Raw genomic sequence first — 25,832 nt, forward strand, 5'->3', positions numbered from 1 at the left:
ACTCGCCCTCACCACTCACCCTCACCACTCACCACTCACGCTCACCCTCACCACTCACCCCTCACTAAACACCACTCACAACCGCCACTCGCCCTCACCACTCACCCTCACTCACCCTCACCAATCATCTTCACTACTCACGACTCACCACTCACTCTCACCACTCACGCTCACCCCTCTCCCTCACCACTCACGATCACCACTGACCCTCACCCTCACCACTCACCACTCCCCCTCACCACTCACCCTCACCAATCATTCTCACTACTCACCACTCTTCCTCACCACTCACCCTCACCACTCCCCACTCACTCTCACCACTCACGCTCACCTCTCTCCCTCACCACTCACCCATCTCCCTCACCACTCACCCCTCTCCCTCACCACTCACGCTCACCATTGACCCTCACTACTCACCCTCACCAATCATCCTCACTACTCACCACTCATCCTCACCACTCACCCTCACCACGCACCCCTCTCCCTCACCACTCACCCTCACCACTCACCCCTCTCCCTCACCACTCACCCGCACCACTCACCCTTACCACTCACCACTCTCCGCTCACCCTCACCACTCACCCCTCACTAATCACCACTCACAACCGCCACTCGCCCTCACCACTCATCCTCACCAATCACCACTCACCCTCACTGCTCACCCTCACCACTCACCCTCACCACTCGCCCTCACCACTCACCCTCACCACTCACCACTCACGCTCACCCTCACCACTCACCCCTCACTAAACACCACTCACAACCGCCACTCGCCCTCACCACTCACCAATGACCCTCACTCACCCTCACCAATCAACTTCACTACTCACGACTCCCCACTCACCCTCACCACTCACCACTCACTCTCACCACTCACACTCACCCCTCTCCCTCACCACTCACCCCTCTCCCTCACCACTCACGCTCACAACTGACCCTCACCCTCACCACTCACCCCCACCACTCACCACTCACCCTCACCACTCCCCACTCACTCTCACCACTCACTCTCACCCCTCTCCCTCACCACTAACCCACAACACGCAACCTCACCACTCACTCTCACTACTCACCCTCACCACCACCACTCACCCTGACCACTCACACTCAACACTCACCCTCACCACCACCACTCACCCACAACAGTCAGCCTCACCACCACCACTCACCATTCACCCTCACCCTCACCACTCACACTCACCACTCACACTCACCACCTCACCACTCACCACTCACCCTCACTACTCACCACTCACCATCACCACTCACGCTCACCACTCACCCTCACCTCTCACCCCTCTCCCTCACCCTCACCACTCACCCTTCTTCCACATCACTCACGCTGATCATTCACCCTCACCACTCACCCCTCTCCCTCACTACTCACCCTCACCACTCACCCGTCTCTCTCACCACTCACCACTCACCCCTCTCCCTCACCACTCATGCTCACCACTCACCCTCACCCCTCTCCCTCACCCTCACCACTCACCCCTCACCACTCACCCCTCTCTCTCACCACTCATGCTCACCCCTGTCCCTCACCACTCACCATCACCACTCACCCCTCTACCTAACCACTCACGCTCACCACTCACCCTCACCACTCACCCTCACCACTCACTCCTCTCCCTGACCACTCACCATCACCACTCACCCCTCTCCCTAACCACTCACGCTCACCACTCACCATCACCAATCATCCTCACTACTCACCACTCACCCTCACCACTCACCCTCACCACTCACCACTCACTCTCACCACTCACGCTCACCACTCAACCTCACAACTCACCCCTCTTCCTCACCCTCACTACTCACCACTCACCCTCACCACTCACGCTCACCACTCACCCTCACCACTCACCCTCACCACTCACCCTTTTCCCTCATCATTTACGCTCACCATTCACCATAACCACTCACCCCTCTCCCTCACCACTCACCCTCACCCCTCTCCCTCACCAGTCATGCTCACCACTCTCCCTCACCACTCACCTTCACCACTCACCCCTCTCCCTCACCACTCACCCCTCACCCTCACCACTCACCCCCACGACTCACCCTCACCACTCACCCTCACCAATCATCCTCACTTCTCACGATTCACCACTCACCCTCACCACTCCCCACTCACTCTCACCAATCACGCTCACCCCTCTCCCTCACCACTCACCCCTCTCCCTGACCACTCACGCTCACCACTGACCCTCACTACTCACCCTCACCAATCATCCTCACTACTCTGCCTCACCACTCACCCTCACCACTCACCACTCACCACTCACCCCTCTCCCTCGCCACTCACCAATCACCACTCACCCACAACACTCACCCTCACCACTCACTCTCACTATTCACCATCACCACCACCACTCACCCTCACCACTCACCCTCACACACTCACCATTCACCCTCACCACTCACTCTCACTACCCACCCTCACCACTCACACTCACCACTCACACTCACCACCTCACCACTCACCCCTCTCCCTCACCACTCACCACTCAACATCACTGCTCACGCTCACCACTCACCCTCACCACTCACCCCTCTCCCTCACCACTCACCCTCACCACTCACCCTTCTCCCACATCACTCACGCTCATCATTCACCCTCACCACTCACCCCTCTCCCTCACCACTCACCCTCACCACTCACCACTCACCCCTCTCCCTCACCACTCACCACTCACCCCTCTCCCTCACCTTCACCACTCACCCCTCTCCCTCAACACTCACCCCTCTCCCTCACCACTCACCCCTCTCTCTCACCACTCACGCTCACCCCTGTCCCTCACCACTCACCATCACCACTCACCCCTCTCACTAACCACTCACGCTCACCACTCACCCTCACCACTCACCCTCACCACTCACCCCTCTCCCTCACCACTCACCATCACCACTCACCCCTCTCCCTAACCACTCACGCTCACCACACACCCTCACCAATCATCCTCACTACTCACCACTCACCCTCACCACTCACCCTCACCACTCACCACTCACTCACACCACTCACGCTCACCACTCAACCACACCACTCACCACTCACCCCTTTCCCACACCCTCACTACTCACCACTCACCATCACCACTCACGCTCACAAATCACCCGCACCACTCACCACTCACCTTCACCACTCACCCTTCTCCCTCATCATTTACGCTCACCATTCACCCTCACCACTCACCCATCTCCCTCACCACTCACCCTTCTCCCTCACCACTCACGCTCACCACTCACCCTCACCACTCACCCACACCCCTCTCCCTCACCACCCACCATCACCACTCACTCCTCCCCCTAACCACTCACGCTCACCACTCACCCTCACCAATCATCCTCACTACTCACCACTCACCCTCCCCACTCACCACTGACTCTCACCACTCACGCTCACCACTCACCACTCACCCCTCTCCTTCACCACTCACCCTCACCACTCACCCCTCTCCGTCACCACTCACGCTCACCACTCACCCTCACCAATCATCGTCACTACTCAGTACTCACCCTCACCACTCACTCTCACCACTCACGCTCACCACTCACCCTCACCACTCACCACTCACCCCTCTCCGTCACCACTCACCCTCATCACTCACCCCTCTCACACACCACTCACCACCACCACTCTTTCTCACCCCTCTCCCTCACCACTCACCCTCACCACTCACCCTCACCACTCACCCTCACCACTCACCCTCACCACTCACCCTCACCAATCACCCTCACCGCTCATCAATCACCCTCACTACTCACTCTCACTACTCACCCTTCTCCCTCACCACTCACCCTAACCACTCACCCTTCTCCCTCACCACTCACGCTCACCCTCACCACTCACCCCTCACTAATCACCACTCACAACCGCCACTCGCCCTCACCACTCACCCTCACCAATCACCACTCTCCCTCACTGCTCACCCCTCACGCTCACCCTCACCACTCACCCCTCACTAATCACTACTCACCACTCACCCTCACCACTCACCACTCAATCTCACCACTCACGCTCACCCCTTTCCCTCACCACTCACCCCTCTCCCTCACCACTCACGCTCACCACTGACCCTCACCACTCACCCCCACCACTCACCCTCACCACTCACCCTCACCAATCATCCTCACTACTCACCACTCTTCCTCACCACTCACACTCACCCCTCTCCCTCACCACTCACCCTCACTACTCACCCTCACCACTCACCACTCAATCTCACCACTCACGCTCACCCCTTTCCCTCACCACTCACCCCTCTCCCTCACCACTCACGCTCACCACTGACCCTCACCACTCACCCCCACCACTCACCCTCACCACTCACCCTCACCAATCATCCTCACTACTCACCACTCTTCCACACCACTCACACTCACCCCTCTCCCTCACCACTCACCCTCACTACTCACCCTCACCAATCATCCTCACTACTCACCACTCTGCCTCACCACTCACCCTCACCACTCACCCCTCTCTCTCACCACTCACCCTCACTGCTCACCCTCACCGCTCACCACTCACCCTCACCACTCACCCACACCACTCTTCCTCACCACACTTCCTCACCACTCTTCCTCACAACTCACCCTCACCACTCACCACTCTCGCTCACCACTCACCCTCACCACTCTCGCTCACCACTCACCCTCCCAACTCACCCTCACTACTCACTCTCACCATTCACCCTCACCACTCTCCCTCGGTTGTGAGTGGTGATTAGTGAGGGGTGAGTGGTGAGGGTGAGCGTGATTGGTGAGCGTGAGTGGTGAGGGTGAGTGGTGAGGGTGAGCAGTGAAGGTGAGTGGTGATTGGTGAGGTTGAGGGTGAGTGGTGAGGGTGAGTGGTGACGGAGAGGGGTGAGTGGTGAGGGTGAGTGGTTGTTATGAGGGTGAGTGGTGAGAGTGAGGGTGAGTGGCGGTTGTGAGTGGTGATTAGTGAGTGGTGAGGGTGAGCGTGAGTGGTGAGTAGTGAGGGTGAGTGGTGAGCGTGAGTTGTGAGTGGTGAGGGTGAGTGGTGAGGGTGAGTGGTGAGAAAGTGGTTAGTAGTTAGGATGAGTGGTGAGGGTGAGTAGTGAGGGTGAGTAGTGAGAGTTAGTGGAGAGTGGTGAGGGTGAGTGGTGATTGGTCAGTAGTGATTGGTGAGGATGAGTGGTGAGAAGTGAGGGTGAGGTTGAGTGGTGAGGGTGAGTGGTGTTGGTGAGTGGTGAGGGTTAGTGGTGAGGGTGATTAGTGAGGGTGAGTGGTGAGGGTGAGTGGAGAGGGAGAGGGTGAGTGGTGAGCGTGAGTGGTGAGGGTGAGTGGTGGTGGTGAGGGTGAGTGGTAAGCGTGAGTGGTGAGGGATAGGGTGAGTGGTAAGGGTGAGTGGTGAGCGTGAGTGGTGAGTATTGTCAAAGCCCACTGGGCTTTGACAATACCTTAGTATCTGTGTATATATGTAAGGTTATTAAGAAATATATTTTCCCCCGGGCAACGCCGGGTACTTCTGCTAGTTTAATATATTTCTATAAAGTATACGTAACTGTGTGGATCAATGCAATTAATTATAACGTATTTCTCTTTGGATTTAGAATTCATTTATTTTTTAAGTGGCTCAAAACAAATTATTTTTAAACGACATTGTGATTGTTTACAAATGTCTTCTAATAAAATTCCTAGATTCTATTTATGGTAAAGGCTGCTGCTCGTTAAAATGTGTTTCGTCTATGATGCTCACCCAAATGATTATCTGAATATGAACAATACATATACTTACAGGTTATATTCGTGACAATGTCTGATGGTTGGGAGTTGATGCCACTGTATACTGTTACAGAAGCGTTATAACTTCTAACAGGGACCAGATCAGTAAATGCTTGTGTTGTAACGGTGGAAGGCAAAATGAAGCTCTTCACTGCTGCTGCATTGTAGGTTTCATTTAAGTAGACCACGTAATAGTCCACGTCTGAAGTCGGAGCCACCCATGAGACTGTCATGGCTGTAGGACTGTTGACGATGACGGTAACATTGACTTGTGGAGGAACTGCAATGTCAAATAAACATGGTTAGGACAGATGAATTGCAAAGACTAATCCCGCATAATGCACGGGCATAATATGACTTTAAACCCCCCGCCCACCACCTACGCATTTCACAAGTAGTACTAATCGCATATCTGCATTTCCCATGAATATGATAAATTCCTCTTGCTATGCAAATTATTTTGTCAAGGCGCTCTCCCCCCTCCAACCCAGCTTAAATAGACGCTCCAAGCCTGGGGTGTGTCATTCAGACTGTCTTCTCGACAAACCTGTTCTTCACCTGAGGACGGCTGCTTGCGTTGTGGCCGAAACGTCGTGAGAATTATTTTATTATGTTTTTAATTTATTATTTCCATTCTACGTGACTTTACCGAAAGAACCAAGTAGACTACTTACATCATTAACTTAAGCCAATAAAGTGGCATGTAACACATTATATACAACGATCACCATATATTTTGTATATGCCCTCTTTCTTTTTTGATCCAACTATGTGGAGTGATTCGAAGACAAGGGTTGAAGGAGGAACCTTCTTTTTTAGTAACATTCATGGTCTCGCCTGTACACTCTCTACAGTCTCTTAGCCTAGCCTGTACACAACACTAGCCGTTGAACACTGACGGTGCTGACTGAGACAGCCACCAACTATCTGGCAGTACAACATTAGACAAAAGCAACGACGAGACGAGTTCACACCCAGAATCGGCAGCCTCGAGCTCCCGCTCTTGGCTACTTTTATCCTATCAGCGCGTTCTGGTGCTGCACTGACGACGCCTCCCTTCTCGAACCAACCAGCAGGTTTCAGGGGCCTTCAGATGCGGTCCTCCATGACCCTTGTTCCGGTTCTTCTGCCCTGCCAACACGCTGTGCTCCCGCTCACCGGCGTCTGTACTGTCTGTCCACTACAGTTGCTGCTGTCCACAAACCGGCGCTATTACACTACATATGTATTGATAAGAGAAGTACGAGTTTTTTGTTGCAACAAAATAAGAGTCCAGTATATGCCACACACCCCATCAAGGGTTGGGGGAGGTACAAAAATTATGTGGATTGAGGCCCTCAAAACTCCTGGGTCCATAGATGGGGAAGAGATTGGGCTCATTGACCTCCATACATGTGCACTACGAGAGGGAGTGTCGGTTATTATTAGATAGTGAGGGGAGAATAAGAGATCTGGGACGAAAGTAGGGGAATAATTAACATTAAAAGTGGACTTGTCCTCCTCAGCTGTCTGAGAGGGGGGAATGATGGTCATACCCCAACCACCGCCTCGTCCCCCTGACCTCTCTGCATGCATACCCCACAAAAAGCTCCACGGGGGTGAGGACCGTCCAACTCTGAACTCTCACTCCTTACCCGTGCTTGTGACTAAATGTTCTGATCGCGCAAGGGCTAAGAGTTTTCCACGCCAGAGTTTGCATAAAGAAGGCCCATGATCCCTTCCAGTTTTCCAGAGTGGCCTACCCAGCCATAATGTCAAAAGTTTACAGTAATACGGACTAACATTTTGAAACACCGTTTAGTTTCAGGCCCCACAAGCCTGTTTCAAACGAGGTGCTGGGCTTTCTAATGAGGACATTGTTAAAGAGGTCTGTTTAATCCCAGCAGAGCCTCTGAGCTTTTGTCGCTATTATCGGAGGTCAGGTGAGGAGACACGACCTCATCACTGCGGTATGTATATGTGCTGAACTTCTTTTGCACCATACGTAGCCAATGGTGTTAAATCGGTTGGCTACGTTGGTCACGTGAATGTGACCAACGTGTGACTCGTGCATGCATCTATTTAAAATGCCGAAACAATGGCAGCATTGCACGGTGTAAGGCTTTAAATACCAAATTAAGTAATACAATGTGTAAGATACACAATGCATTTACATATAGTGATATAATAGCACGCAGATTACTGTCTATTAATATTGTCTGAGAAGATGACCGCATTGGTACTTACAAGTTCTGACGATGACCATATATGACCAAGATGAGAAGGACCCATTGGAACCCTCCACATACACGGAGTACTTCCTTCCAGGAACCAGTCCAGTAAATGTTGCCATGGTTGGGTAAATCGGGGATATTGTAACCAAGTTTCCACTCACAGTCTCTGTCAAGTTGGCCAAGTAGGAGAACGAGTATGGGAGAGAAGTCGTCATTGACAATGTCATGGTCGTGGTAGTCTTGCTAGTGATGGTTAAAACGATGTAACTTGGCACTGAAATGACAACATGCAAGCACGACATTTTAAGGATGTAATGTTTCAGGTGGTTTACAATGATTAAAGCTAATAATGAAAAAGGTCCATTGAAGACATAACAAACTCATTGTGTAAGTGGTGAAGACAGGTGAACATATTTTGATATTCTAATCGTTTTGTTATGGAATTGTATTATAAACTAACTTTTGCTATTTCTACGGATTAAATTTGATCAATTGCAACATTTCTCAGTTTGAATGCAAACAATTTGTAAGAAATTACTTTGTTTAAAAAAAATCTTCTACAATTTATCTATTTTGTTCCAAATGTATTTCATGAACAATTCATATCTTTTCCATCAGGGCCTAATGGGTTAAATTCTTCAAGTTCGTTTCAATCACTATATAACAGAAGATTAACATATATATTATTCCACGACTGAGCTATTCTTTTAAATATATTTAAATAAAACATGAAACAGCTTGTTGAGTAGGGCAGTCCAGACATCCTTCTCCCTGCTGCCGCGACCCTCAACAGGACAAGCGGATTGACAAATTAATGAATGAACAAACATGTAGTAAATATATCCTATGATGCATATTACAGGTTTTTGGATTAGATGGTGTAAATATGAATGTGTCGTTAAACTCGCCACCATACAGAAAATTTGGGTTATGGATCGTTCTCAGGAACCTAACCCTTCTGTAACCAGGGGACTGGCTGTACTAGTGTTGAGAGGTCCCAGACGACTCGGAGACGAAGGTTAAGGTTAAGGGCTTGCGCTGTAGGTTTATTAGAGTTAACTCCAAGAACACAAAGGGGTGAACAACTTTCCAGGGGTTAGGGGTCCCGGGCTAGGTCCCACTGGTTCCCATCACAGCCGGCTGCCCCCTGCTGCCTCATCTGCACCGAACCGTGGGTTCAGCCAACACGGCCGACCAAGGACCACAGCCACCTCCAGCCCTGGCTCAGTGCTATTTTCTCTTCCTATCCCCTTGCCCCTGGTCCCCCGTTCCATCCTACTCGGACCCTGGACTTCAGGTACGACCCTGCTTACGTCACAGGCTCCGCTTTAAGTACCCTTGCGGGACATGACATCATCCCACCCCCAGGCGCGTGTTTCTTGTCGACATGCCGAGCGGAAATGCTATTTTTCTGCCGGGCTAAAGCGGTGGAATTAAGTCGAATAGGGGCCGAGTTGCCCATATCTATGTGGTGTTCCAAAAGAGTAGTGTGTCCCAGATCAAATTTACTTTGGCTAAACACATCGGTGAACCTCTCGATGAGTTCGCGGAGTCACTAACGTTCCTCGGGGAACAACGAGGCATTCTCGTTGCACAACGTGGCGATCCATGATGCGTCAGAGCCACGCGCATCACGCCCGCCACGACCTCTCCATCCAGGGCATCGCTCTTGGGTGGAAAAGCCGGGGGCGCATACGCCAGGACGGCGCTGACCGGGACTTTGACCGGCGCTGGCCCTGAATTGAGGACTTGCAAAAAAAGGTCCTGGCCCCCCCGACACGGCTGTCAAGGCGCCCACTAATCCCTCCATCCTTGAAAAGTAACTCGACGGGGACAGGAGAATACCCGTCTCCGTGGAGCCCACTTTGAGCAGTTTGAGCAACCTAAGGGGTAGCAGGATTTGTGAGGCCGGCGACACGATCATTGCTGCTTTATTCAGGGTCTGCACGCTGGCGACCAAGGGAGACAGGATGGCAGGCGATTGCAGGAAATTCAACTGCCTCCCCGATGGCATTTCCACACAGCCCTCATCAACAAGAATTTGAATGGGCATTCTAGACAAGAAGTTGGTCCCCAAGAGGCATGGGACTGCCAAGGTCTTGGAGACCAAAATAGGCCCGGCCAACTCAATCTCGTCAACCCGAACCGATGCTATGATGTGACCCAAAATGCCCTAACTGCCACCATTCGCCACGGCACAAGCACGGGTGATGCGTCGCGACTCGCCTGGGGCCCGAGGCCCGATGCTGATGAGGGACCGGGAGGGGCCGGAGACGGCTGGTTGAAGGCTCCCAGGGCATTCTAGCAGCTCCGCTCAATGTGGCCCTGCTGACCACAGTGGAAGCAGGCCACAGTGGCAGCGTCCTGCTGATGGGAAGGACCCGGCCGCCCCAGCTGCTCCGGACGGCGACCACCCGCCCACCACCCGCGACGATCAGGCATTGCCAGGGCTGCGAGGGTGTCCTCTCCCTGAGAGACGGCTCCCCCCTTTGGTGCTGGGACCCCTGCGCACGCCGCCATCCGGAGCTGATGGCAGAGGGAGAGGTGCACCTGAATGTTCTCAGCCACTGCCAAGGACGTGATCTGGTGATCGTTGTTGATCGACAAGGCGATCCCCAGCTCACGTGCCAGGTCAAGGAGCCTTTCCAGGGCTAACGAGTCCAGTTCCCTGCCCTCCAGGTCAGGGTATGTGGCCTGCGCCAGGGCCAGGAGCGAACAGCAGAAGGCCAATGGCAGTTCCCCCTCCTTCCGCCGCCGTAGCGAGAACTTCAGCTGCGCACTGGATGGCGGCTCGAAGACGTTGCCCATCTGTATGTATGGCGCTGGAAGCGTAGCCTTATCGGTCGGTGGGATTGACTTGAAGGCCTCCAGATCCCTCTCGTCCAGCAGGTCGGAAGGGCCCGCAATGCCTCCTCCATTGGCCAGCCAACCAACATGTACGCCGCGTCGAACCGGTCCTGGAAGGCTAACCAGTCACCCCCAACGAATGGCGCAATGTGGGGCATCCGGTGCAGCCCATGGCCGCGTGGAACGGCAAGGTGTGGAAACCCCACGGCCCCTTGCGGGCCACCCCGCAGGCGTGGCATGGCGCGGCGGCGTTGTGGTTCCGACGGGCCACGCCGGAGACGCGGCGAGGGGCGGCTGCATTGCGGCACCCATGGGACACACCGGAGACGCGAACAGAGGTGGCTGCATTGTGGCCCCCGTAGGCCACACTGGAGACGCGCCGAGGTGCGGTGGCATTGCGGCCCCCATGGGCCACACCGTAAATGTGGCGAGGTGAAGAGGCGCAGCAGTGCCCACGACCCACCTTACAGATGTGTCAGCATGTGTCAGCGTGCGCAGCTATGGCGGACCCCGCGACCACTCCCGCCGGCACGGCGAGGTGCGGAGACGCGGCTGGGGCAGTGGCAACCTCCGGCGATGCGGCGAAAGGCGGCGGTGTTGTGGCCCCCATGGGCCACGCCGTAGATGCGGCGAGGTGAGGAAGCGCAGCATCCCCCGTGAACCACCTTGCAGATACGAAGCCGTGGTGGCGCCCGCGGCCCACCCCGCAGGCACGGCGAGGTGTGAGGCCGCGGCATCGCCGGCGGCCAGTCCAATGCCCGTAGCAATGGGCAGAGCCGATGCGGCATCAGCAGCCCATCCCGGCGATGCGGCGAGGTGCGGAGCCACGGCGGCGGTGTAGTGAGCCATGACGGTGGCCGAGGCCCACTCCATGTGCGCGGCGAGTTGCGGAGCCACAGCGGCATCCATGGCAAAGCCCGCAAGCACGGCGAGGTACAGGGCCACGACGAAACCAGTGGCAAGGCTCGCCGGCACGGTGAGGTGCGGAGCCGTGGCAGCACCCGCGACAGCAGCTGTGGCTACCTACGGCGGCGTGGCGAGGTGCAGAACCGCGGCTGCGATGTACGAAGCCGCGGAGGCATCCATGGCCCACCCCCCATGTGCGGCGAGGCACGGAGCCGCGGCAGCACCTGCGGCAAAGCCCGCAAGCACGGCGGGGTTCAGGGCCGTGACGGCACCCTTGGCAGCAGCAGCGGCCACCGCCGGCGGCGCGGCTGTGTACGGAGCCGCAGCGGTGGTGAACGGAGCCATAGCGGCGTCTGCGACACGGCCCGCAGGCACGGTGAGGTGCGGGGACGTGATGGCACCCGTGGTCAAGCTCGCTGGCATGGCGAGGTGCGGAGCCGCGGCGGCACTCGCAGCCACTCCCGCATCCACGGCGACAGATGGAGCCGCGGCATCAGCAGCGGCCCACCCCGGCGGCGTGGTCCGGTCCATATACGCGGCCTAACCTGGGGCCCCCCCGGCGGGCGCAGTGTGGAGTGGAACTACAGCGTCACCGGCGGCCCCCCTCACAGGCGCGGTGTGAAGAGGGACCGTGTCTGTGCCCGTGGTGGAGAGCTGTGTCGCGGCTGGTACGGTGCCGACTTTGGACGTCGCAGCAACAATGACCCCCGCTTGTGTCGTCGCAGCGGAAATGGCGACCATCTCCCATGGCGCACCCGTCGGAAAAATGGCGCCAGATTCGAAAGTAGTGGGTAGTGGAATGACGCTCCCACCTCGGAAATAGTGGCAGAGAGCTGCATCATCGCCTGGAGGAGCAGCTACAGCTGCCCCCCGACGGCGCCCTCTCCCTCCGGCGGCGGCACACTGGCACCCCCGACCGCCGTCTCCTCCCGCTCTGTCCGAGTCTCCTCCCCGGGGGCCGTCACCGGGGCCCCAGACTCCGCAGTCGCTGCTGGAGCCACCTCCACGCCGTCTTCGTTATCCGATCGTACCATTGATAGGTTATTGCGCCGCGCGGCCGATTTTGACATGACCTTGACAGCGCAGGCACTCTGACACCAGTTGTTGTTTCCAGACGACTCAGAGACGATGGTTAAGATTAAGGGCTTCCGCCGTAGGTTTATTAGAGTTAACTCCAAGATCACAAAAGGGTGAACAACTTCCCAGGGGTTAAGGGTCCCGGGCTAGGTCCCACTGGTTCCCGTCACAGCCGGCTGCCCCGTGCTGCCTCTTCTGCGCCGGCCGTGGTTTCAGCCAACACGGCCGACCGAGGAGCAGAGCCACCTCCAGCCCTGGCGCTGTGCTATTTTCTCTTCCTATCTCCTTGCCCCTGGCCCCCCGTTCCAACCTACTCTGACCCTAGACTCCAGCTACGACCCCGCTTACGTCACGGGCTCGGCTTTAAGTACACTTGTGGGACATGACATCATCCCGCCCAAAGGCGCGCATGACGTTACTTCCCTTGACGTCATCGCCCACGGAGGCGGGCGTGACGATACGCCCGCAACTTGTCCTCTACACTAGTAACGAATTTACATGTTTGTTTAAGTGATAAACCTTAATAATTATCTGTCGGGTGGTGGCGGGTTGAACGACATTCTATTTACACAATATCACTCAAAACTTATGTTATGGATATTGGTCGTCAAAGTTTAAGTGTTAAAATGTCCTACTTTGTTCGTAATTAGGTAGTTTAAAAGTACATTATTGGATACAATTCATGCTGAAATAAAACTTCATACCTGTTCGAAATTGCTTAACATGGCAGGTCTATAATGTAATTACAATGAATGTACAATCCGGCAAGAACTCACAGGTCATTCTGGTAATGATGGTGGATGGTTGGTAGTAGATGCCACTGTACGCCGTTACAGAAGCATCATAACTTCTATCAGGAATCAGATCGGTAAATTCTTTTGTTGTAATGGTGGAGGACAAAATGACGCTCTTCATTGCTGTTGCGTTGTACGTTTCACTTAAGTAGACCACATAGTAGTCAACGTCTGAAATAGGAGCCACCCATGAGACCGTCATGGCTGTAGGACTAGGGCTGCTAAAGCTGATGGTGACATCGACTTTTGGAGGCACTGCAACAGCAAATAACAACGTTTGACAAGACTCGGTTCAAGTGCGTGCGTGTATATCGTTAACTAAAGTTACTAAAGTAACGTGCAACACGTCAGATACAATACCGTATTTCCAATTTGTGATATGGATAAAATATCAGTTAAATAAGGGAGGAGCCGGAGAAATGGAGATGATGTTGCTGCTGCAGGGAGGAGAACTGACGTTTCTTGGGGCTACAGAGAATGAATTTACATTTAATTGAAAAATTGCACTGGACTCAAGTATGTATTTTGAACTTCTTTCGCATCGTACGCAGCCAACTGGGCTAATCGGAGGTGTGGAGGAAGGACAACAATCAAAATACCAAAAGCCATTCTAAAGAAATCAGTTCATCAATCTGGCTGATTTTAAAGTGCATAGCTCCAGTGGCTTCCTAATATCCGAATGACGAGCATTCCAGACGGCTGCAGAAGCGCATCGGAATGTGCTGTGCAATGTGGTGGACCTCATTTAACAATCAGCCAAAAGCCACCGCTGTGTCGATGACTAGAGTTTGTGTGATGGTTTAGTTGTAGTTACTTACAGGTTCTACTCATGACTACATCTGATAGCTGGGACAGATCCGCGCTGTGAGCCTCTATGGAGACAGAGTAATTCCTCCCAGGAACCAGTTCATTGAACGTTGTTGGTCTGGAAGTTACATTATTGGTTTTGACTAAGGTTCCGTTTGCAGTCTCTCTCAAGTAGACCAGGAAGTAGTCCACGTCAGAGGCAAGGGTTGCCCACGACACCGTCATATTCGTCATGGTATTGGCAGTGATGGACAAAGTAGGTTTGGGGGGCACTGTGAAACGGTGACAGGCGTGGTTTACATTAATAACTTCAGCAGCAACGGAAGATGTGACGTTTTCATCCTACATTTTTTTCTCACACCACTGGATAGACTGAGGACAGGAGTGGTGGGAGAGGGGGGGTTAAAGACACCTGCCCATTGTTTAACTGCTGCCATTTAAGATGGAATTGAACTGGTGACCTCTGGATTGTTAAGTCTCGTGGACTAAAGTATTACACCATGGCAGCACCCATGTCAAAATGTGGCCCCCTGTCACTGTTTTTATATTATTGTCCACGAACAAAAAAACTCCTGTTAGCCACTTCTGCACCCATATTAATAATAGTACAGCCTGTTCTCCTCAAACGCGGTGGTATTTTCGTTCTTGAAGAATAGCGCGTTAAGAAAAAATCGCGTTAATAAATAATATATAATATGGGGGGTAAAAATCAGTCAACTATAACATTTGAGATGCATGCGCAGCCCTAACAAAGACTTTGTTGCATGGTGAGCATCTATAAATATCTAGCATCATCCCAATGCCTTGTGCAATGCTACGCCGAGGCAGCCGTACGACCCATTATTTCTACTCACACGTGATGTATATCCGTTAACTCTATCGCGTTATATTCAATTCGCATCCACGTTATTAAAAACAAGTGTTCCCTAATACATTCATCCCGTTATATGCAATTCGCGTCATGAAAACAATCTGCGGCATTATAGAAGACTATTCCCTCTGCATCACCTTCCCTCCCAGTCTATATAATCCCGTGTATATCTATTTATGGATGATTACGGGGCAGGCATCATGATGGCGATGACTTGAGACATACTTACATGTTCTCTCCGTGAAAGTGACTGATATAGTATTTGTTGCCGGGATGTAGATTGTCACGAAAATAAAATAATTCCTTCCAGGCACCAGACCAGTAAATGTAACGCTCTGTGGTAATGTTGTCCTGGTCTGAGATTGGATATTTGGTCCGTCTTGACGCTCTTTTAAGGAGGCGATATAGTAGAACAGGTCAACAGAGGACATGTTCCATGACACTGTTATGGTGGTCGCATTCTTGGCAATGGTGCTGACATTGACATTGGCTGGCACTGTGAAAAAAAAATTGCAGGTTTTGATGACAAATTGTTACACCAACATTTTCCCTTTGACCATACCTCACAACGCTGGTCAGTGCGAGTCAGTGAATACTGGAGGGTGGGGGTGCATAGAAGTACAGTGATCCCTTGCTTAATGCACTGGATGCATCCCTGAAGAGTGCTGCGTTAAACTAAAGCCACGTCAAGTGAAGAATTATCGTTTAAATAATCACATTTACACTGTAAAATAATCAACTTGCAGGCCATCCCATGGGGGAACAAGTGATGGCATGACGCCACGCAACCATATCGTTCTGCGTACTATATCACTGCACTGTATGACTTATGGCGCAGCTCAGAAAGTAGTTCATCGTCGACCGCTCGGGAACTGGTTTACAACGGCGCGCATTCCGTGTTTTCAGAGTGTACATTCCACGTTATAACAGCGTGTGTTCTGCTTTACAATGGTGCGCGATTCACGTTACAATGGCGCACGTTCTGCGTTATAACGGTATGCGTTCCGCGTTATAATTGTGCACGTTCTGCTTTACAATGGCGTATGTTCCGCTTTACAATGGTGTGCGTTCTGCATTATAATAACGATGCAAATTCCACGTTATAATAATGGCACGTGTTCTGCGTTATGACGCACGTTCCGCATTATAATAATGGTGCACGTTCTATGTTATAATAATGGTGCGCGTTCTAATAATGGTGCACGTTCCGCGTTATAATAACGGCGCACGTTCCGCTTTACAACAGTGCACATTCCGCGTTTCAACGGCGCACGTTCCGCATTATAGCGGCGCGCTTTCCATGTTATAAAAATGGTGTGCATTTTGCGTTATAACAATGGTGTGCGTTCCGCTTTATAATGACGCATGTTCTTCGTTATAGTAATTGCGCATGTTCCGCGTTATAATAATGAACATTCCGCTTTATAACGGCGTATGTTTTGCTTTATAATAACTGTGCACATTCCACGTTATAATAATGGCGCAAGATCCGCATTATAATAACTGTGCACATTCCACGTTATAATAATGGCGCAAGATCCGCATTATAATAACGGTGCACATTCCACATTATAATGGTTCACATTCCGCATTACAATGGCGCACGATCCGCGTCATAATACCGGTGCACCTTCCACATTATAATAACGGCATACATTCCATGTTCTAATAACGATGCATGTTCCGTGTTATAATAACGGCACATATTCCAGGTTATAATAACGGCGTGCGTTCTGCGTTATAATAACGGCGCACATCCGCGTTGTGTGACAACACATGTTAAGCAAGAACTTACTGTACAGTACAACAATCGTTTGCTGCACTGCAAACCCGTTGCAAAGGACATTTAAATAATCAACCCATACAATATCCATTAAACATAATGATCGTCATAATAATAACGAAATGTGTCGGACCTCGCATACAGTATGTGTTGAGGCAGCATAACGAAGGGCATTTGAGGTAAAAACTCGGTGAGCAAGTGATTGCAGAACAAATACGATGTGTAAAAACAACAGACGGAGCTTGCGACTGCTCTTTCTGTTTTTAGTTATGCTGTTGTACACTACAATACAATTGCAATTTATATAGCATCTAGATGCAACCGCATCTGCAAATGCTTCACTTGGAAAAACATTGTTTTAGCTCCGTGCTTGTGAAAACAAAGAGGGCTTTAAGTCTTGACTTGAACAAGGAAAGCAGCTCTCAACGCGTTAGGAGTTTCAAGGGAGAGAGACAATTCCAGACATTCGAGAGCAGAAGCGACCTCCACCGTGGAAATGAAGGTTGATGACTGTGGGCTTTGTAAGATGAAGGCCTTCATTGCTGGGGTGGTGAAAACGTCCCAAAAAGTTATAGTGAGATGTGAGAAGAGAGGAATGGAGGTACAAGAGCATGAAACCGTGTTTAAAAAAAGCAATCATTGCAATCTTAAAAGTGGATCTGAGATCTGACAGGAAGCCAGTAGAGTGAAAGTCGGAGTGCTGGTGTGATATGACGTTTTTTTTTATGTACGGGTGAGGAAGCTTTGCAGGGGCATTCTAAATCCATCAGCAACCGTCAAATAAGATACAATGTGGAGACCGCAAACGAGTGAATTGCAGTCGTCCTGGCGAACATCAATAATAATTGCGTGCATGGATCAAGGTCTCAGAAGCTGGTGGAGTAAGACGATGCCGTTTTGCCGTCGATGTTGTGCAGGTGCAGAGGTAGGAGCGGTCCTACAGAGCAGCGATAGTAGTTGTAATGGTAAGCGCTACGTTGCGCTTCGAGTCCGGAGACTCAAGTTGGATTCCCGCTTACGGCCACCAACACTATGACGAATATCTGAACCGGTCCCGGGCCTCCCGTAGGTCGACTCAAATGGATGTAAAAACATCGCCACGAGGGAGGCAAAGGAGGTATGGTGCTGGCCACCCGCCTGCTTCGTGTGCCACAGTGCCGGGCTACATAGGTGCTGCTATTCTCTTGACAGCACTTTCTCCAACAGTCTGACAATACTACAGAGAGGATCCTTGGGTCTTTGAGGTCGTACAGACCTGGGAAATGCGGTGCATGAATGAATGCTCAGGATGTAGAAGAACTTCCAACGTTGTTGCACCCTTGTTTTTCCCAACGTACAGCAAGTCCCCCGCTTCACGCGGGGGGTTGCGTTCCCGACATTTGCTTTGAGCTAGGAGTAATTTTCCCACAAGGAAAAACGGTGGTGAAGGTGGGCGAGGGGGGGTGCCAGTCCAGCCCCGTAAATTATGCTTGTATTAATTTGACAGTACGCGATTTTTACATTTCATTTTAAATGTGTTGTGTTAATATGAATACGCTTTGTGTGACAGTTGCTTATTTAAATATAGAGTGTGTGAGAGAGAGATATATCTTGACTTAAAGCTTTCGTGACTGCAGGAATTAATATTGTTTTGCTCTTTCGGTAAAGTCACGAAGATAGGTTCAAAGAAAATAACAGATGACGACCGCTTGTGTTGCGATCGAAACGTCGTAGTTTTTTTGTTATTTTTTGCTATTTTCTTTTAACTTACCGAAAGACCCAAAGAATATAGACAAAGAGATGGCGAGTGAAAAAGACAATGGAGTGAAATGATGCTTCGCATGCAAATGATGCCAAGACAATGACTGAGGAGGAAGAGGAAGGCACGTTCTGTACCACGTCGTGTTCATATATAAGTAAATATTTGTTTATATATATATATATTTGGACGTATTGGCGGCACACCATTTGCAGCGTAATACACCGGTCCTTATAAAACAGTCCTGACGATGTCATTATTGTCAGAGCGTGTTTGTTTGCATGTTCGCCACAAGTACGTGTGCGTAATGCAGACTTCATTCCTTGCAAAAGCTATAATCTATCTGGTGTTTGAACATCTTAACTCCTCCTGTTTCATTCTTATAAAGCGTAAAACCTATTCTTATTTTTCATAGTTCCGACGATGTTGCTGTTTCCCCTTGAGTGAGCTGCAGGACTCTCCATCAGAAGTTGCACTCAGATTCAGCAGCCGCGTCCCCCATTCCGAACGTGCAGTGGTGATACCACGAGTCGTAATCTTTTGATGACACCATCCGCCAAATAAATTATTCCGAAAATTAATCGAGGAACCATCCGACCAAGTCTCTAAGGGCACGAAGAGTCCAGTCTTGCCTTTTTGGAGCACGGAGCAGTCGATTGTCATCAGGCTGGGCGCTGCTATATGGCAACCGACTTCGAAGCTTCCTGTTCAGCCCTGCTCACTTAATGTTCTGTCTTCCCACCGCTTTGGCATCGCGAGAAGTGATTTTGACACACCACCACGACCGGCGGTTTGCGAATCGCGGGAAATTAAATAATAATTGCCAAAAACGTGCTTATGTTACATACCGTGCACCGCCAGTGTACAGCCAATACGTTCATGTAAACAGAAATGATTGTTACACGTCCTCAAGCCCTTGCTCATGACATTGGGATGACATTGAATTGCAGATTTGAAAATACTTACAGGTTCTATCCATGACCAAATCAGATCGTTGGAAGCAATAAAGATTTCTCGTCTCCACATATGCATAGTAGTTTGTGTCAGGAATCAGATTGGTGAATGTGATGCTACCCGGAGACTGCACAGACGAGGACTGGGTTATGTTGTTATCGTCTTCCAAGCGAGCATAGTAGTACAAACTGGAGGAAGAAACCTCCCACGAGAAGCTCATGCTTGTCATTGTCTTGTCAGTGATGGTCACATTGGCTTTGGGTGGCACTGAGAAACAGCATTAGAAAGTGGATTAATAACATCAGCAACATGTTCACTGTTTTTCAACATATAGCATTATTCGGTACATTTCGATTTCCCAGTTTACATTTCGTTTCGCTTTGAAGTGCATTCATGTCTTTTTTGTTTTCGTTAACACGTTCTTACAATCGATTTCGTAAAGATATTTATTGGCCATGTATCGTGGTTCTGTACGTCACATTTCAGGGTGGTTCTGCAAAACGACCAGTGGGGAATAGCAAATGCATTTAGGGTGCAACAGAGTAAATCAAATCACTGAGAGTCCTCAACTTCGATTGGTCAACACTTGGAACAAAAGCAAAAAAATAAAGTGTTACATTGCCCTTTGCTTTATTTATCACGTGAATGTTTCTGGAACGTTGCTAGGCTGCATGATGTCATGTGTCATGAGAATTGATGTCAGATACATATTTTTGTACAGTACATCCATATTAAAGCCAGTTTATCTTAGGGGACAAGGAAGTTCAATTTAATGTCTCTGTAGTTGTTACAGTCTGTGTAGTCCTCCATATTAAAGCGGGGGGCTATCAGGACGGCGATCCAATCCTGTGGAACCCGTCCAGATGTCCAGAGTGTTGTAATGATGTCATATAGGGCAGTCTGCACACAAACGCCACCTTTCCTCAGCAGTTAGCTGAGGAAAGGTGGATCGCCTTCTGTACGTCCTCAACAGATGGCACCTCAGCCAGCCGTTCACAGGTTGTGACTACTACTTCCAATATTTGAGGCACGGTAGTCCCAGTAGGGTCATATCCACTTTCCCCGATTATGTTTTCTTGTTTGAGGGATTTCCCATCCCCCAACACCTCACAACATGGTCAGAAAACCTATAAATTTGTTCCTAGGGTCGGAGATGTCATCACAATTTGTTCCCCATATTACAAACTACTGGTTTGTAATATTTTCTTAAAGAAAACTAGTACCCCACGTGCCGCTTTTGGACATGACCCCTCCCTTTCCTCCAGCTAGCCAGGCAGCTAGCCACCAAACCTTTTATAATATATCATAGTATTATATGATGGTACGAATGATATGGGAGTAATGCAAATGTGCGTACACGTTTGCACAGACACGTCTAACAGCAGGGCCCCGGCCGTATGGTGTTCAGACAGCTGTGTATGCGTTTGTGGCGGTAGTGTACCGCAGGGGTCCCCAACCTCGGGTCGCGGACCGGTAGTGGTCCGCGGCCTGTTAGGAACCGGGCCGCACAGCAGGAGGTGAGTAGTGGGCGAGCGAGCGAAGCTTCATCTATATTTACAGCCGCTCCCCATCACTCACATTATCGTCTGAGCTCCGCCTCCCGACAGATCAGCGGCAGCATTAGATTCTCATAGGAGCGCGAACCCTACTGTAAACTACATGCGAGGGATCTAGGTTGCACGCTCCTTATGAGAAGTCAGAATCCGACACTTATACTGGTAGGAACCACCTGGTTCCACCAGCCTACATGGGATTATTGTGTCCGTCCGTCGTGCAGGGAGGGGCTTGGTGGGCAGGGAGAGGCTGGGTGGGGAGGGGAGGGGAGGGTGGGGAGGGGCCGGGTGGGGAGGGTGGAGCTGGGTGGGTCGGGAGGGGCTGGTTGGGGAGCGGTTCTACCCACTTTCACCTGCCTGGTGGTGTTACTCGATGACGATGGGAGGACTTCAAAGGGCCACTCGATTACCAAATGCAATTGAGGGGAATTTTTTAAATTTATAAATATCAACCGGCACATCCTTTTTACGTAACCATCTGTATGTCCCCCACCCCCACCCTGCCAGCTAGCCAGCCAGGAAGGAAGCCAGCCATCCAGCCCGAAAAACTTTTTTTTACAGATTGTGATAAGGAAATCAAAACTCAATATTGCAGTGCCATCTCGCAGCAGGTCACTCACATGTGCTGTCGTACACGGTGGAAGAGACGTTGCTTCCGCCAGTGCAGTTGACAGTTATGCTGATGTTGTAGTATCTGTTAGGCACCAGCCCCGTGAATGTGAAGTTGGAGGCACTCCCATAGACAGTGAAGGACGAGAATGTGAGTATGATTCGGTCGGTTAATTCTAAGACGTAGCTGGTGGCGTCCACGCCGTCCTCCGTCCACGTGACTGTGATCGTTGTTTCACTCCTCGCAATCACCTGCACTCCTTCAGTTATAATGAATGCACAAGTATCTTAATAAACAAAGCAATAACAATGGCAAATAACAGTCTTTTGTCAGTCCTCTGCTGCTTAAAGGCCACCACCCCTGTGTCACAGACATCTGAAAAATAATTTCATAGCTCAATGGATTCCTCCAGTATAAATACATATTCTGATGATTCTGGATTGGTGAAAGGGTCGGAGATAGAGCTTGGAGGGGGAAGGTTTGGCAGAAACAGTTCAGCTATCACTGTCAAACGGATGATATTCATGGCCAGAAATATAAATCGGGTCACAGGGTTCATAGCGCAGTGCACTAACCACTGTGCCACCACTCCCCACATCCGTGTCTAATCGTTGTAAGATGAAAAAAACCGCACTATAACCCCGGGGCCGGCCCAAGAAACGCTGGTGGGACTACGTCGATTTGCTGGCCTGAGAACGCCTGGGAATTCCCCAGGAAGAGCTAGAGTATGTGCATAGTAGTGTATAGTAGTGTATAGGAGTGTATCGTAGTGCAGTGTATAGTAGTGTATAGTAATGCAGTATATAGTAGTGCTGAAGTATGTCGCCAGGGAAAGGGAAGTCTGGCCCGCTACTACTCAAGACGCTACCGCCACGACCCTCACCACGACAAGCGGACTGAGAAACGAACGAATGCACTGGAACCAATTTTTTACAAGTTCTGGCCATCTGTCGTCTCCAACGCTGTGTCCTCAGCCAGCAGTGGACGTCAGGGATTTGTCATTGATATATCGTTGCGTGAGTAAAATGTTGCGTCCATGAACCCTCCTCCAACCGACACGGCCAATTTAATGAAGTTGCCACGGTGCGTTGGAGAGCCAATGTCGCAATATTTCACTATTGGATATTGTTCGCCGATTCGCTGATAGTTACAGCCACCATCATTAGGCCGTTTACACAATTCCTGAAACTGCCTGATTATGCTGATTACATCAGCGAACCGGCAAAGCACCCACTCGTTTAAATGCTTATACAACATGCGACAAAAACATTTTTATGGGCCGCGTTGGGTGGTAGACGGCTTTTACGACACAAATTTGGTCACATAATTGCATAGCCCACTCTAAAAATATATGATGAATCGTATTGACTTGCGGAAACCAACGTGTTAGGTTAATACATTTCAACAATACGACGATCAGCATTGCATCAGTTGTCCACAAATATTTAATTAAATGTGCATCGTTTGTGTGATGCCATTGACATTTTCTTGGTTCTTTCGGAAAAATCACGTAGATAGAAAATAAAAATAATAAATTAAAAATAAATTGAAAATAATAAAAGCAAAAAACCACGACGTTTCGATCGCAACACAAGCGGTCTTCATCAGGCAGAGAGGAAAAAAACTTTGTGTTGCGATCGAAACGACGTGGGTTTTTTGCTATTATTATTCTCAATTTATTTTATTTTTTAATTTTTAATTTTTATTTTTATTTTCTATCTACGTGACTTTACCAAAATAACCAAGAATATGAATTCCTGCAGTCAAAAAAGTTTTAAGTCTAAATTTATGCCATTTATTGTTCAATTTCAGTTCGACGTCAGCCATGAGGAGTCTAACCTTTGATCTTTACAATCGATGAAGCAGATGTTGTCAGTTACACAATTGATAATCAAGTTAATCAATTATCACAAAACCGCGAACATTTTGCAAAGCACGAATAATAATAATACATATTCGTTTTGACATTAACTTTAAATGCTATGCACACCAATAGCGATAGAACAGTTTAACAAAGCAGATTAGACACTAATCTTGGACCTTACCTGAAACGATATCTCATGGTTTTCCACACCACGACAACCTTAGGACAACTCAATTTTTTCACGAAGGCAATGCTTCCTCCATCATAAATACAAGGAGTTCATTGAAAATGTTAAACTGCATCTCGCACCATTAAGGAATCGCTCGCGCTGTGTTCTTGTCTTCAGGTCTCCTTGTTTCTCTCTTGTGCTCATGTTCTTGTCTAGCTGCGTCTGGATCTCTCAGGGTCTCAGTGTCTCTTTATCTCTGTGTTTATCTCTGCGTGCCTCTGTCTCCCTTATTTGCCTCCGATTATTCCCATGTCTGCTGTTTTCATTCTTTGCCTGCCCTCTCTGTGTTCATCTCTCACCCATTATGTCGTTGTCCCTCTGCGTCTGTCTGTCTCGTTTACCCTATGCCTGTCTCTCTAGGCCTGTCTCAAAGGCGGCTGGGTACGGTGATAGCCTCATCACCGACCCCATCATGTGCCATTCCGGCCTTCATAGGCGCTGCTACTCGCTAACAGCACTTTCCCCAACAGTTTGTTAAGTTAATACGGGGAATCTTTGTTTCTGCGTCTGAGTGCCCATCTCCTTGCCTCTCTCATTGTCTCCATGTCAGTGGCGTATTAGCTACATCAGCTCAGGGGGTGCGGAAATCGATCAGGTGGGGCCCCAAATAGTGTGATTGTCTCTTCGCACGGTGGCACATAGAGGCTATTCGATATCGTAGCTCCTTTTGTCCTAACCACATCGTAATTACACTCACGTTGTCTCAAATATTTAACGCCGTAGGGGCGCTCCGTTTTTGCAAAATGCATTCACTGCAGCTCCGTAGTGCCTCTTTACAATATAATTGTCGCGTATCTAATGAAATAAATATCCCAGAAACGGAGTTCTAATGTGAAAGCATTTTCATGGAAATATATAGAAACCGCAATTGACATTGTTATCGAAAACAAATCTCATTGTGGTTGTCAAGAGGGCCCCAACTCATAGCTTTGGCTACCAGGGGGCCAAGGCGACCCCTGCCCCCCACGCTAGGCGCAATGGTGGCTAGGATATATTAACTTCCTCACCTGCTATTGTGAGGTCGTGGGTTTCATCCCGACCATGACGCCTGTATATTTGGAGTTTGAATTATCTTTTCTCGTGGGCGTGTGTATTTTTGAACCTGGTCCTCCGGTTTTTCCCTCCACATTTAGGATCAACATTAATGCATTTAGAGTATTTTGCTGCTGCTTTAAATTTACACGTTCAGCTATAATTTGTGATAGCCAGGTCACTTCTGAAAAAGAGCGATATAGCTCAATGGGCCTTACCTGGTAAATAACAAACAGTTTTTCGCTTATAGTTACGCTACTGCTCTGTGCGTGTCCTATCTGTTTGGCTAGCATATTGTCTGTGTTTGTGTTCTATCTCTTTGGCTCGTCTGTGTGTATGTTATCTGTTTGGCTCGCAACTTTTATCTGTGTGTGTGTCCTATCTGTTTGGCTAGCATCTTGTCTGAACGTGTCTCTGTATATCTCCATTTCTAGGATCCTCCTCCGCGTTTTCCCCAAAATGTATTTTGTTTCGCTGACCGTGAGCACAGGAAATGGCGAGGCTATGTTTTACAGGGCAATCAATGGTTGCAGGGCTTACCTGATATCTGACAACCATTTGCAACTCTTGCAACCTAGGGCAACAACAACAACCGCACAATTAAAATTTTGCATGCATCATTGTAACGTCAGCTTGTTAATCACGAATTTACTCACCAATACTGTCTTATTCATAATAACGTTTTTTTGGGGTAAGATCACGTAAGCATAAATGTGTCGTTAACCCGCCACCACCCAACACAGCCAATTAGTAAGGTTTGCCGCAAAAAGTTTGGCAAAAAATCACATCGATGCTGTAATCAC

At 49.9% G+C, this 25,832-nt stretch overlaps 1 protein-coding gene across 1 annotated transcript in view; it reads right to left on the reverse strand.

Moving 5' to 3' along the window:
- Positions 1-25,832, reverse strand: part of LOC144733726 (receptor-type tyrosine-protein phosphatase beta-like) — a 97,449-nt gene that overhangs the window by 51,496 nt on the left and 20,121 nt on the right. Inside the window, exons 2-8 of the mRNA XM_078615750.1 lie at positions 21,915-22,190; positions 19,754-20,008; positions 15,496-15,762; positions 14,407-14,667; positions 13,571-13,843; positions 7,978-8,238; positions 5,765-6,031 (exon numbers count right to left, since the gene is read on the reverse strand). Coding sequence (XP_078471876.1) covers positions 5,765-6,031; positions 7,978-8,238; positions 13,571-13,843; positions 14,407-14,667; positions 15,496-15,762; positions 19,754-20,008; positions 21,915-22,190 — 1,860 coding nt within the window. The remainder of the gene's footprint in view (positions 1-5,764; positions 6,032-7,977; positions 8,239-13,570; positions 13,844-14,406; positions 14,668-15,495; positions 15,763-19,753; positions 20,009-21,914; positions 22,191-25,832) is intronic.

The sequence above is a fragment of the Lampetra planeri genome, chromosome 48 (genome assembly GCF_965212315.1).
Source record: "Lampetra planeri chromosome 48, kcLamPlan1.2.h2, whole genome shotgun sequence".
NCBI classification, from domain to species: domain Eukaryota; kingdom Metazoa; phylum Chordata; class Hyperoartia; order Petromyzontiformes; family Petromyzontidae; genus Lampetra; species Lampetra planeri.